The sequence below is a fragment of the Sciurus carolinensis genome, chromosome 8, assembly GCF_902686445.1.
Source record: "Sciurus carolinensis chromosome 8, mSciCar1.2, whole genome shotgun sequence".
Classification (NCBI taxonomy): Eukaryota; Metazoa; Chordata; class Mammalia; order Rodentia; family Sciuridae; genus Sciurus; species Sciurus carolinensis.
Genome location: NC_062220.1, coordinates 115,459,936 through 115,473,922, shown reverse-complemented (window position 1 = coordinate 115,473,922; position 13,987 = coordinate 115,459,936). Strand labels below are relative to the sequence as shown.

Here is a 13,987-nt window from a genome sequence, read left to right as displayed (position 1 = left end):
CAATAATCAAGGAATACCTGCTAATGTTAGTCCATGTTCCAGACCCTGGGCATGTAGTATTGAATAAGACAAAGCAAGTTCCTTCTGGAAGTTACATTCTGGGAGGACAGATGATAATCAAACTAACATACATTAATTAATCAATCAGATAATTTCAAAGAGCAAACACGATCTGAAATCTGACACCGGAAAGTGAGAGATTCTGGCTCTAAGCATCTGGTAGAAAGCAGTTTAGATAAAGGCCCAGGTGTGCTTACTGTATAGTGAGCTCCAGGAAAAGATGGGAGATGAGGATGAAGGGAGCTCTGCAAAAGACTTTGGAGTTCTGAGCTCTTTCGGGCACATCTGTGGAATGCGTTGAAGAATCCCGAAAAATACTCACTCTTTCACTTGCACAGTGGTGGCATAGTTGGAGCAAGCACTTTCTACAGACACAGAGAAGCCCCGCCTGCCCTCAGTGGTAGCTGGCATGGAGATGAGCGTGACAGAGTAGGGAAGCTGGTCCTGAACAGATTCTGTGGACAGCCTCTCAAACATGGGTGCCAACACCACCTCATTGTGGCACTTTCCACTGTAGAGAGAACACAAAGGGGGCTGAGCTCCTAAAGCCCCACCTGGAAGTTACCCCAACCACTGGACCAGGTGGCTTTAAGCAATACTATCTACAGTCTCACCATCACCCTCTGTCATGATTCTTGATGGCTATTTAGATAGAGAAGCCTAGATTCTCTGGGGTGGGCTGGCACTGGGGTGGTGAGTAGGATCTGCAATAGGTGGCCTACTAGGAAGCACCCTGGCCTAGGGGTGAAATGGCCTTTGTTTTCTTGTTCTGCTTTAGCTTTTTTTTTTTTTTTTTTTTTTTTTTTTAAGTAACTTGTTCTGGGCCCTGCTCCCCCGTCCCCCATGTTCTTTTGTCAACCAAGGCAATTGGATGGGGTGAGACAGGTGAGCTCTAAGAAGCCTTTGCCTTTAACAGTCTGAGCTCTTCCTTAAAGAGCATCTTCCCAGCCATTCTCTCTCTGGGAGGATCTCAGGGCACAGAGAGGTTATTCTCATGGTAGATAAGGACAGAGGGCATAGAACTGTTAATGGTTCGAATTATGGATGACAGAGCTGTTTCACAGCACTGCTGACAGGAATCTGGTGCTCTGACCACCAATAGTCTTTCTACCCAATTCATCCAGCCACAGGTACCTCTTTCCTGGTCACACTGTAGGGGAGAACAGACACAGGGCCACCACCTTACCAGTAAAGTGTGGCATGCTGCACCAGGGCATATGCATCGCCATCCTCGATGATCACCTTGCAGCTCATACAAGCAAAACATTCTGGGTGGTATTTGAACTCCCCAGCCACCTGTGATCAGGTGAGGAGAAGGGTACAGAGGGAAGAAGTGAGTCATCACTGTTTCTGGAGGGATGGGTAAGTGACTTCAAGTCAGGGCTCTACAGACCCCAGTCAAAAATCCACTCTTTCTAGAGAATCTATACATTCCAGTCAAAATCCAGCCTTTTAATTCCTGACCTAAAGCTTTCCAAAGAAGTATCAAATTGGTGCCTCCTGTCACTTCTGAATGTTGCTAAATAAATAAATAATTTTTTTTTTTTTTTGGTCTCAGTCATGGAGAATGTATTCCTGGAAATAATCACATGCATTACAACAGCTCATTCCTTCAACACAGGGTTGACAAGTCTATGCTATGCTTAAGGCCCTCTGTCTAGAGCAGGTAAAAGAGACAGATCTTTCTGCAAGCCCATTCCAGGTTCTCCCTTTCTGATTCCCTGAAAGTAACTTAGGTGTATCCTCCTATCAACCTGTAACACTTTCCTTTGAGGCCCTTATTCCACTGTATTGTCTCCTCCCTATCTACCCACCCACTCCCAACTATTGGACTATTAAGTCTTTGAGAGAAGGCTCATAGCTGTCAGTAAGTTCCCAACAGAAACCTGTTGGTTGAATGAATGAATATTAAGGGAAGATGCTGTTGATGGGAAGACCAAAAAATGAGCAATCATAGGGAACTAGAAGCACTGTAACAGACTGTGATGACCAAGAGGGGCAGAGATACAGAGACTCACTCACCATGACGGGTCCTGTCATTAGCAGGGAGCACCCATGGCAGAACTCCCCAAACTTCCTCCAGTAGTCCTTGTGGCAGTAGAGCTTCCCATCCTTCTCGTAGTACCAGTTGGTGAGGGAATCCTGGCATTCTGAACACCTGTGAGGCAAGACAAGAACAGAAATGCCCTTAGATCTCTGCCACCAGGCCACACAGGTTGTTCCTGGCTCCCAGGTCCAACAATCCTCTCTTTGATACAAAGTCAGGAAGTGGGAAAGTTATAGCCTAGTGCCATCTCCCCAAGGGAAGCTGATTTAGAGTCAAAGAGGCTCCAGGAGCTAGCTCTGTGCTGCCTGCCTCTGTAAACAGACTCTTTGGATCTTGGAGCCTTCTGAGAATCTAAGAGTTAGGAAACCTCTCCCAGAGAAATGCACATATAAGGAAAATATACATATAATTTAGTGTGGAGAGTGTGTGTATTAAGGATTCCCTGAAGCCAATTCATGACTCTAGTCAAAAACCTTAGATCTAGACAGATATTTTTCAATGGGCCAAAGAAGTTCAATCGTTTCCACTCTTCAAAACCTACCTACTACCAACAGCATTACCAATGAAATGTTCTTGCCAAAAAACATGTTAAGCATAATGAAACTCATCAGGCAAATCCTTAATGTTGGTCATTCTATAAGGCAATTGACATTGACTCTCAAAAAGTTAATACTGGTAGTGGGAAGAAGTGTTTTTTTTTTTAACTAATTTTTTAAAGGGGGAAATGGGGTTTTGCTATTTCACTATGTTGCTCAACATTTCCTCAAATTCCTAGGCTCAAGGGGTTCTCTTGCCTTGGCATCCCAAGTAGCTGGGATTACAGGTATATGCCACCATGCCTGGTTAAACTCCCCATTCTTTTTTTTGTTTGTTTAATGGTTTTTGTTGGTGTATTATAATTATACATATTAGGATTCATTATATTTGTTGTACATGCACGTGACATAATTTGACCAATTTCATTCTGAAGTTCCTCTCATTTCCCTTTTCTCTCGTCTCTCTGACCTGCTGCTCTATTGATCTTCCCTCTATTATGAGTATTTTAATTAGTGCATTGTCATTATATATATGTAAATAAATAAAATCAGGATTCACTGTAGTATATTTGTACATGGACATAACTAAGATTTTGTTCTCCAGTATTTCCCCAAGTCCTCCCCTCTTCCCTCCCTCTTGATTCTGTTCCTCTACTCTATTGGTTTCCCTTATATTTTTGTGTAGACTCCTTATTCTTATCCTCAAGGCCTTGCATTACATGGACACATCCTTTTTTCTCAGAGGCAGCATGGGCTGCCTCTTGGTTTAAAATCTGATCCTGCCACTCACAATTTATGTCATCTTGGGAAGATCACTTCTCTGATCCAGTTTACTTATCTGTAAAATGGACTTCTGGGAAAATTAATGAAATATCATGTATTAAATGTACAGATAGCTTACATATAAAAGGTCTAATATATCAGGAACTCAACAAATAACTTTAATTAAAGATGATAATGATATAGGTAAGAGATTACAGTGAGTGCTACTACTTCCGAGCACTGCAGGAGGTAGAGAAAGGCAACTTTCCACTGCAGGAACTGTGGAAAGCTGCTGAGCTAGGCAGGAAGCAGGACCCTGAAAATCCCCTTATCTTCCTAGAGTGTACAATTCCTCCTGGGTGATCAAAAGACACTGATGTATGGGCTGGGGTTGTGGCGCAGTGGTAGGGCGTTTGCCTGGCATATGTGAGGCACTGGGTTCAATTCGCAGCACTGCATATAAATAAATAAAATGAAGGTCCATAAACGACTAAACAAACCCCCGCAAAAGACACTGATAGCTATTCCTATTTTATAGTCTTGTTCAATGGATGCTGAATTTCAGGGTCTTGAGAGCTGGATATGGTGTGGAGAGTGTGAATATCATCTAGAACTGTGCAGTTAAGACAAAGGCAGAAGAGATCTTGTTCTGGGCAAGGGCCTCAAATTCAATGTAGCGCATTAGGAGAGAGATCTGGGTTCAAGTTCTTGGGTGCTACAAGTCCCCTTCCCTCTGTAGTTTCCCTCACCTGTGAAATGAGGAGACAGACTACCTCCCAAAACCCAACTCTGTGCATATCACCATTTTTTCCCTAGATGATCTGAGGTTCTAATCTCAGAACTAGCATTTACCACTTAAGTGATCTTGGGCTAGCTCATTCATTTCTCAGTTGTAAAATTGTAACATCATCACCTACAGGGTAGCAGTGAGGATTAAATATGATTCTGACAATAAGGTTCTTAGCAGAGGGCCCCATTACAAGCAAGGGCTTCCTTCTTGCCTCCTACCTACTGACTTAAAGTTCATGAGTAATCAATCAATCAGTCACCTTTCTCCTTCACCATACTGTTAGCTCTCTGAAAGCAGTGAGCGTTCTAATTACTCTTGGTAGATTTAGCATGCCAATGGCCCAGAAGAGTAGCAAATGTTTCTAAACTAAAAATAGTGCAAGTGGCAAGAACTAGTAGTCCAGGTAGAAGCACAAAGGTTCCATAACTCCTGTCACCAGGCCCTGCCTTTCTCCTGTCCGCAGTGGAGAAAAGCTGGTGCAGACACTTTTGCACCCAACTAAAGGCTTGGGCTGTTACACCCTTGCAATGGTATGTGCGCCACAGGGCATGGGAGCACCAGAACACACCCTCCTTTCTATTGCCAATATCCTGCTTTTGTTCACTCCAAGTAGTGCTGGCCAGGCCCAGAAGAGGGAGCTGGGAGAGAAACTAGTACAGGCATGCAGGGGACAGTCACACCAGCGTGCTGGGAAGAACACCTGGTTGGAGAGCAACATCACCAATCACACATCTGTGTGAAGGAAAGCCTTTGAAAGGTACAGCCAGATACAGGGGCAAAGTAATCACCACAGGTTCTTTGAAACAGGAAGGTGATCAGCTGATAGGAAGACTGGTTATGGGTCCATAGCTCTGTTTTGCCAGAGAAGGCAAGTGGGTTCTAGGCCACTGGAAACCTTAGTGTTCTAGTTTATTTATTAACAATATCTATTTCTTGAATGCCAATCAAATTCCAGCCATGGTATAAGATGCCTTCCTTTGTTTTTATGTGGTGCTGAGGATTGAACTCAGTGCCTCACATGTGCTAGGCAAGTGCTCTACCACTGAGCTACAACTCCAGCCCCCAGATGTCTTCCTTATATTATCTTTAATTCTGACCAGTAACCCTTCAAGGTGGAAGAAATATTCCTTTTTTTTTTTTTGGTGATAGTGGGGATTGAAGCCAGGGGCACTTTACTACTAAGCTATACCCCTAGTCCTTTTAAAAAAATTTGAGACAGGGCTTCACTAAGTTGACCAAACTGACCTTGAACTTAGGATCCTCCTGCCTCAGTCTCATAGGTTGCTGGGATTACAGGCATGTGCCATAGCACCTGGCTAGGATCATTTTTGTTTTACAGACCAGAAGACTGAAAACCAAAGTCAAGTCACTGTGCGAAGCTGCCCAACCCTTAAACAATAAAAGTTGGAACCTAAACCTATGGGTACTTGGCGAGGAAGTTGTCTCCACTGTATATCATGTGAATGACACAGTATGTCTCAACAGCTAGGCTTCAGAATTCTCATCTGTGACAACGAGAAGACCAGAGTCCTGAAAGCTCAAGTCCCTTTGAGTGTTAACCATCCTTCATTTATTCCAGTTTTCTGTTCTCCAGCAGTTATCTCTGTCCTTTAAAGAAAAAAAATCCAAAACATACTCTGGATGAGTAACACACTACTAAAAAATGTCCCACCTCAGATTCTTAGAGGCCATGACCACCATAGGTTTTTCCCAAAACCAAAGCATTTTTCCAGTTTTCAATTTTTGAAAGTTTTAAGTGGAAGTCAAAATCTGCCATGGCTGCAAATCCAAGGGAACCCACATGGGAGGTGATAAAGCTGGGGCCAGAACCTAGGGCTGAGGCATTGGTCTCCAGTTTCCTGAGCAGCCAGAGTACACAGGGCTAAAAATCTTCAAGTCCAGGGAGATCACCCAGAAGCCCACATACACTGAGGCTGCACTTAAAAACAACCTGCCAAACTTCTCTTCCAAAACATTAGGCCGGGGCAGGTGCAAAGTGAATGAGAATCTGATAGCCACTTCAGCAGGTCTGCTCAGATCCAAACTGAAACCTTCTGAATCAGCAGAGAACACACATATAATAAGTTGAGATTTCCTAAGAAGTTCATTTACAACGTATCACCTAAGGTCAGTTACTTCATGACTCTGCCTCAGTTTCTTCATTTATATAGTATACTGGTGTTGCTAAAATCTCACGGGGTTATTAGAATTATGTATAAGTGCCTTGCATGATGCCTAACTCACAGCAGATGCCCAGTAACTGTTTCCTTCCCTCCCCAATTTGAAAACACTATGGGAAAATGTCGATAGACCTATTTCCCTCCCATGTCGGGACAACAGATCTGCTTCAGACCCAGAACCACACAGATTTTTGTAAGAAGAGAAGGAAAATCCTAAAATTATCTAATCAATTAGAAACCAATCAATCTAATCAATTCTTAACAATTAGGATATAGTTACTGTGTATCTTGGATGTGTACGAACAAGCAGGCAAGGTGCTATGCCATAAGAAGCCAAATGAGATAAGATATTGGCCTAGACCTCACACACACCCAAGTTCTTCAGATCAAATGTTTACATATTAATTCTCAATGTTATGGAGTAAAGGAACTAGTCATCATTATAGTGGATTTATGCAGGTTAAAGAATAAGTCCATGTTCTTCCATGTCCTGGGGAAGGCCCAGTTGGATGCTCATCCTTAACCCGCCAGTTGTGGCAAAGGTTCTTTAAGCCTCTTACCTCTGAGCTCTAACTGGGTTAAACAAGAGGAAAGAAAGTTCCCTAAGCCATAGCCTGAGAGTGCCAAGAGTGAGAATGTCAATTCTCCCCAAGGACTCAGAAGGGTAGATATGACAGGGGCCTAAGAGATTCTGGTCCAACAGAGCCCAGGCTTTTATCACCAATGATCCTTTTATTATCTATATGCCTCCTTCTTGCAGATACTGTAGATTGAAAGAGCCTGCCAAGTAAGCTGTAATTATTATGGAATATATTATTCTGTTTTATAAAAAAATTAACCAAACATACAACAAGCCTCTGATCAGCAAGAAGTAAGTGCAATGATGAAGTTCCAACCAAAAGCTAAGAAGCCTATAGTTTCAAGTAATTTGTGCAACTGTACTGCAATAAAAGACAGGGCTTCTGCTATTTGGGGGAAAAATGGAAAGAAGTTTGTGTGTCTCTGAGGAGTCAAGTAAACTGTAGAGTTGAGAATTACTGATCTCATCCAACTCCTTTATGTTTTAGATGAAGAGAAAAAGAATCCAAGAGGAATGAAGGTAGCTGCCAAAGGTTACTGCTAAACTGGCAGGGTTAAGAATAATTTTTGCTTTTAAACACGGGTTGTTTAGAATACAAAGATGCACTTGTTTCCTTCAAGAGATAATGTGTAAAGCCAATCTCATTAAATAAACGTTGAACATTAAGGGACATTCTATAAAAAGAAACATTCTTTAAAGATGTCAGATACTCCCTAGGCTGGGGTGTAGCTTAATGGTAGAGCATTTGCTTATTAGCACATGCAAGACTCTGGGTTGGATCCCCAGCACTGCAAAAGGGTGGGGGAAGGTCCCTTCCCAAATTTATTTCTGTAAATTCCAATTTAAGTGTTTTCTTACTTGGGAGTGCACCTATGTGCACCATGTCTCTCATGACAGTGGCATGAGCAGGGAAGATGGTGTACTGTCAAGTGTGGCCTTCCAGGCAGGTGTGTACAGGGCACTGAAATTACATTCTTCATTCCCTCTTCCCTCCCTCACACAGTCACGCCTGATCATGTCCCCGTGGAATCTGGTTGCGTCACCTTCCTTGCAACCACAGTCCCTGAACTCTTGTGGACTTTGTACTCCTCCAGAGGCCTGAGGGTCAAGGACTTAATTTGTTAGATTCTGGCAAGGGCCCTGTTCAGGAGACCAGGAAATCTAGCCTTTACATTATGCCAAAGAGGAAACCAAGGCCTAGGGAAGGAACAGACACTAAGTTAGAGACAAGTCCTTGAAGATGTCTGAAGAAGGGGATTAATGGCAGACGCACCTTTCCAACCAGTGAGTTGGCCTAAAACCTGGAAGAGCCAAGGATGTGGGTGGTCTCTCCTCTGGGGTACAGCTGTGTGCTGGCTTTCTTCAGAAGTGGCTTCAAAAATGTGGCCTCTCATTTAGGGGAGGGCAAAGGGACTGTAGTCAGTGACTCAGTACCCCTTTGACTCCAGCTAGGCCAACAGAATTGGGGGTGAGGTCATCAGATTCTCTAAAGGGGCTGGACACAACAAGACAAAGGATAGTTGGAGCTGGGCAGCACTGGTGGCCTGGCCCTCAAAGATCCAGATTAAGAGGTCATCATCACCTGCTCCAGCTCCAGCTTCTAAGAAGTCAAGTTTCAACCCCCAAAGATTAAAAAGGGCACATTATTATTGGCACCTAAAGGAACAACCGTTTCCCCAAATTGCCTTTCCAGGATTAAGAGTAAGAGGAATTAATAAGGACCTGAACTAGTAGCTACTGTAATACTTGGCATACTGATTTCACAGGCAAAATCCAACTCAAGACAACTTCCACTGATTCTTCAGAAAAAAATCTCTTCGGGGCTGAGGTTGTGGCTCAGTGGTGGAGTGCTTACCTGGCATGTGTGAGGCACTGGGTTCGATTCTCAGCACCACATATAAATAAATGAATAAAATAAAGGTTCATTAACAACTAAAAAAAATATTAAGAAAAAAAAAAAGAAAAGAATCTCTTCAACTTGTCAGGTAAATGCTGGGAGGGGAAAGCAAAACTGACAAGGTCCCTGGGGGAGACTTTGTCAGGCACTGCAGCAGCCTGACGGATGAGAAACTCGGAAAAAAAAAAGCTGCCTAGGGAGACCCTGCATGTTACCTTTGATGAAACTGGTTGCTTCATCTGTAAAATAGGGATACATAATCTCTTTAGGTTTGAGAGATTAAAGGATAACGTGGATGCCTGGTATAGTCAGCATCCATGACCAGTTCCTCCCCGCACCCCCCAGTCCAGATGCTTCCCACCTCTATCAGGATCAGTCATTCAGTGAAACCACATGGTAACTGCTTTCTGCCTAGGGCCAGGCCACCTGACAGTAAGTATCCTAGAAACAGTAATATCTGGGCATGGAGCTGGGTTGGGGAAGTCAGAAGAAAAAGTCAACCAGGACTAGTGGTGAGGGGGAGGCAGCCCTTAGAACAACAGGCTTCTCCCAAAGAATAAAAACAAGCCCCACCCCAGTCAGGAATGGCTCCATTCAGAAGGGACCCAGAGGGCCAGAAACCCCTTGGGGAGTTTCTATTGGAGGTGGGGTGGGGCAATGAGCAAAGAAAGGCAAGTTGGAAGAAGAAAGTTTCCATGCCTCCCTCTGAAAAGCTCCAGAGAGGCCCCCCGCAGATAGGCCTGAGGATTAAGGTGTGTGTGGCGGGGAGGCTGTGTAGGGGCTAGCCCAGCATCTCAGAACACTACAAAAACAATTGCTCCATTTTCAGAATCACTTGCTCTGGCCTCTCCCCAGCAATATATTCACCTAGGAGCTTAGAAGCCCTTCAAGGTCAGGGGTAAATGTGCCTGCCATTAAAAAAAAAAGACATTTATAGGGTGCCTACTGTGTACCAGGCTACCCACACCCAGGCCTTACCAGCTTCCACGGTTTGGCAAAACCTGCCTGTCCTGCTTGTTGGGACAAATTCTTGGGCAGGCAGCATGGCCTGCAGGTAAGACATGTGAGAGCTAGAAGAACAGCACACTATTTGTGCTCTTTCCCCGGAAGCAGTAACACTAAGAGCAGGCCAGGTCAGTGGCATCTTTTGGAGGCTCTTCCAGGTGTATTTGGGAAGAAAGGAACTGGAGTTTACCAGAAGCCTCCTTCTGGACTTATCCCTCACCTCACCATTTCTAGGACAAAGTCAGGTAGTCAGGTTCTGCCTACCAGAAGCAACGGTTAAGGGATAAACAAAGTCAGAGACGCAGATTCAGGGAAGGCTTTTGTCCTCCCCTCAGACCAGGGGCCAGGACAGGAGATAAGAAGGAGAACTCAGAGACCAACTCACCGAAAAGGGTCTCTGGAGGTGAAGTAAGCCGGGACGGACAAGTAACTCCCCATCTTCTTCCCACCAGACAAACAGGCTCAGCTGCAAACCCGTCTGGGAGTGCCTCAGGCCAGCTGCAGACAGTCACCATGACAGGTCCCGGTTCCCGGCACCTCTGACTGGGGACGAGCCACCCTGCAAGCTCACCTCTCCCTCTGGAGAAGCAGGAGGAGGGTGAGGACTCCAGGCCACTTGGACCCCGGCAGATTCCTGCAGGGGTTCATGGCTGGGATGGCTCCTCCCTAGTTCTCGGAAGCTCGGGAGGCCCCTCGGGACTCCCAGACAACCACCTCTCTGCAGAGGTTATACGCACACAGGCATTCTTGGGCAGGGGTTGGTGACTAGCTAAGAAAGAAGCGCTGCTGTCAAGTTAGCTTTCTTCTTCAGTCCCACCCCGAATGAGGGAGGGAGGGAGGAAGAGGAGGGGCTCCTGCAGAATCGAGGTGTGTGGTTGGAGCAGCTGTTAGGAAACAGACCTTGTAGCAAGGGGTGGAGCTGGGCCGGAGCGAGGCTGCAGGAAGGCACTGCAGACAATAACTAGGGTTGGCCGACAGCGTCCATCCCAGAGTTAAGAGCAGGGCAGTGTAGGAGAGGGTCGATGCATCTGACTCCAAATTGTCCCCAGCTTGAAGAACGCCCTAAGACAGTAACTCTGCTCAGAGGTGAAGTACAGGATGCCAGCTCCAGGCAGAGCTGCACCCCCAGAAAGGGGGAGACCTTGCAGGATAGACAGCTCCAGAGATAGATCCTCAGCTCTAGGATGGCTTCTGCTTTGTCCTGGTGTTAGGGCCCCCATTTATCCTTTTCCTCTTCCTGGTCTGGGGACATCCCCAAGAGCTGGCCCATGGGAGCTACCACTTCCACTCTGGGTCAGGGTTTTGCTGCAGATGAGGAAACAAGGCCCAGAATATTAACCAACACCTGATGTCATTCTATGTGGCAAGCACTGTATGCATACTCCTGTTTCTCTGAGATAGGAATCAATCCCACTTTATAAACCAGGAAAGTGAGGTACAGAACCAGGCATGGTGGTGCACACCTGTAATCCCAGGGGCTCAGGAGGCTGAGGCAGGAGGATCACAAGTTTGAGGCCAGTCTCAGCAATTAATGAGACCCTCAGCAACTTAGCAAGACCCTGTTTCAAAATAAATTAGGGCTGTGGTTGTAGCTCAATGGTAGAGAACTTGCCTAGCGTGCGTGAGGCACTGAGTTCGATCCTCAGCATCACATAAAAATAAATAAATATAATAAAAGTATTGTGTCAGGGGCTGGGGAGATAGCTCAGTTGGTAGAGTGCTTGCCTTGCAAGCACAAGGCCCTGGGTTCGATCCCCAGCACCCAAAAAAAAAAAAAAAAAAAAAGTATTGTGTCCATCTCCAACAAAAAAAAATTTTAAAAAATAAATTAAAAAAAAAAAAAAAGGCTGAGGATAGAAGCTCAGTGGTAAAGTACCCCTGGGTTCAAGGTTTAAACCCCAGTACTGCCAAAAAAAAAAAAAAAAAAAGAGGTACAGGGAGGTTAGGTAACTTACTCAAGATCAAAAAGCCAGTTAGTGGATTGGGATTTAAATGTTGGTCCCTGTGACCCCAGAGCTGCAGCTTTCAAATACCATGCTTCATTCTTCCCCTTCTTGAGAAACATCATTTTCAAAGTCCACTGACTGTATTTGGAAGTCACTTGTGCCCTCTCATTCCTCCTTTCCTTTCCCTCCCTCCTTCATTCCTTCCTCTTCTCAAACCAAAAAATAAGGCATGATGGAAAAGGCCTGAGGTGCTTATGGGGATGATGGGCCTAGGTGTCTAGGATGGGAGTCCCCTTGAAGAGCCCCTGCTGTGAGGCTGACAAAACCGGAGCATTCCATGGAAAAAGCCCCTTATCCTACTGGTCTGCAGGGCTGTGAAGGAAAAAGGCTGCTGGAAGAGACAGGAATGCCCAGAATTCATTCACTATTGAACTTGAAGCAGTGACACCAAGCACATACCCCTCTCCTCTAGAAAGATCCAGAGTAGTCTTGTAGCTGCTGTCTGTCATTGTGAACCATGGCAGGAAAAGTCTTTGACAAAGGTGGTAGCTGGGTTACAAGAAAATCTTTTCCCATTCTTCCAACTGGACACAGGGATAACAATGAGTGTGGTAAGAGAGATTGGAGCTGGGCATGATGGCATACACCTGCATGCCCCAGCTGCAGCGGAGGCTAAGGCAGGAGGATCACAAATTCAAGGCCTGCTTGGGCAACTTAGCAAGATTCTGCCTCAAAATAAAAAGTAAAAAGGGTTGGGGATGTAGTTACCTACTTCACTGCTCAGCAGTGTCCCTGAGTTCAATCCCATTATTGGAGTGAGAGAGAGAAAGGGGAAAAAAAAATAGGTAGACAGACACTGGGTTTGTATCCTGAACACAATCTCCCATTTACTCATCACTTAGTATATTTCAGGTACTGTGCTAAGTGCTGTCCATCTGTGATCTATCATATTTAAACTGTCACTGTACAAAGCGGAGATTATAACCCATTTAACAGATGAGGAAATTTGAGATTTTAGTCATTAGCCTGAAGACAAAACAGCTGGTAAGTGGTGAGGGTAAGGCTGGATTTCAAACCCAGTAAAGTAGGTCTCTAGAGTAGGGGTCAGAACACCTCTGTAAGGGGCCAGAGTACAGATAGGTTTCAGATCATACAGATTCTGTTACTGTTACTCAACTATACCATTATAGTACCAAAGCTGCAATATATGAAATATACCCCACTGGACATGACTATATTCCAATAAAGCTTTATTTGTGGACAGTGAAATATGAATTTCATATAATTTTGAGGTGTCATGAAATACTCTTTTTCTCTCCTGCAAACTTTTAAAAATGTAAAAATTATAGGCAGTAAGTAAACATTTGCCCACCAGTTTGTGTTCTAAAGCTACAGGGTTCAACCATTCTGCTTACTGCCTCTAATAGTGAAGAACAGTTTTTGGCATTTGTGCAGAACTCAGACACTACACAGACACCACATTCAGCCCCAGAAGCAGTGATCACTGAATGGGTGCCCACCCTGCACCAGGCACTGCTTGCAGTACCTACCTGTATGTATGAATGGATTTTAATCTGCACTGTTTGGAAGGGCAGTGATCTCTCCCCGCATTTTTTTTTTTCTTTTTTTATGGATAAAGGAACTGGGGTGCAGGAAGATAAAATCATTTGCCTGAGGTCATCTAACTGTGTAATTGAGAAGTGAAGTCAGGATTTGAACCTAGACTAGACAGTATAGACTGTGCTCTACCATGCTATACTGGAGCTCAGTCTGGGCCCTCAGCCAGACTGTCTGGGTTTAAATGTGACAATGTGCTGCATGTAAGCCCTTGGCACCAAGTCTGGAACACATTAAGGGTTGATAAATGTTAGCTGTTAATATCATTAAGACTATTGTTGTAACTACCATGGGCTAGCTATGTGGCCTTTAGCAAGTCTCTGCCTCTGTCTGGGTCTTGGTTAGGTTTCTAAATAGCTTTCAGCTTCAGTATTTTTCAGCCCTTTGAGGTTGTGGAGGGCTCCCTGTTTTCTTTGGGTCTAAAGCTGAGTTTGAAACTCTTGAGTTGGCCTTGAAGGGATCAGGATCCTGACTTTGGGGCCACATAAGAGACACAGAGGAGGGAGGAGTGGGACGATGGGGACAATGCACAGGATACTACAAGAGGTACACAGCTGAAGAGCCAGG

At 44.8% G+C, this 13,987-nt stretch overlaps 1 protein-coding gene across 5 annotated transcripts in view; it reads right to left on the bottom strand.

The window, feature by feature from the left end:
• Nucleotides 1-13,987, bottom strand: part of Limk2 (LIM domain kinase 2) — a 72,574-nt gene that overhangs the window by 18,290 nt on the left and 40,297 nt on the right. For 3 of the 5 annotated variants that reach the window (XM_047560963.1, XM_047560959.1, XM_047560961.1), the window contains exons 3-5: nt 2,083-2,218; nt 1,247-1,356; nt 383-571 (exon numbers count right to left, since the gene is read on the bottom strand). In XM_047560963.1, coding sequence (XP_047416919.1) covers nt 383-571; nt 1,247-1,356; nt 2,083-2,218 — 435 coding nt within the window. Of the gene's footprint in view, nt 1-382; nt 572-1,246; nt 1,357-2,082; nt 2,219-10,242; nt 10,662-13,987 lie in introns of those variants that run through there. The other 2 variants (XM_047560960.1, XM_047560962.1) reach the window with 1 other exon arrangement.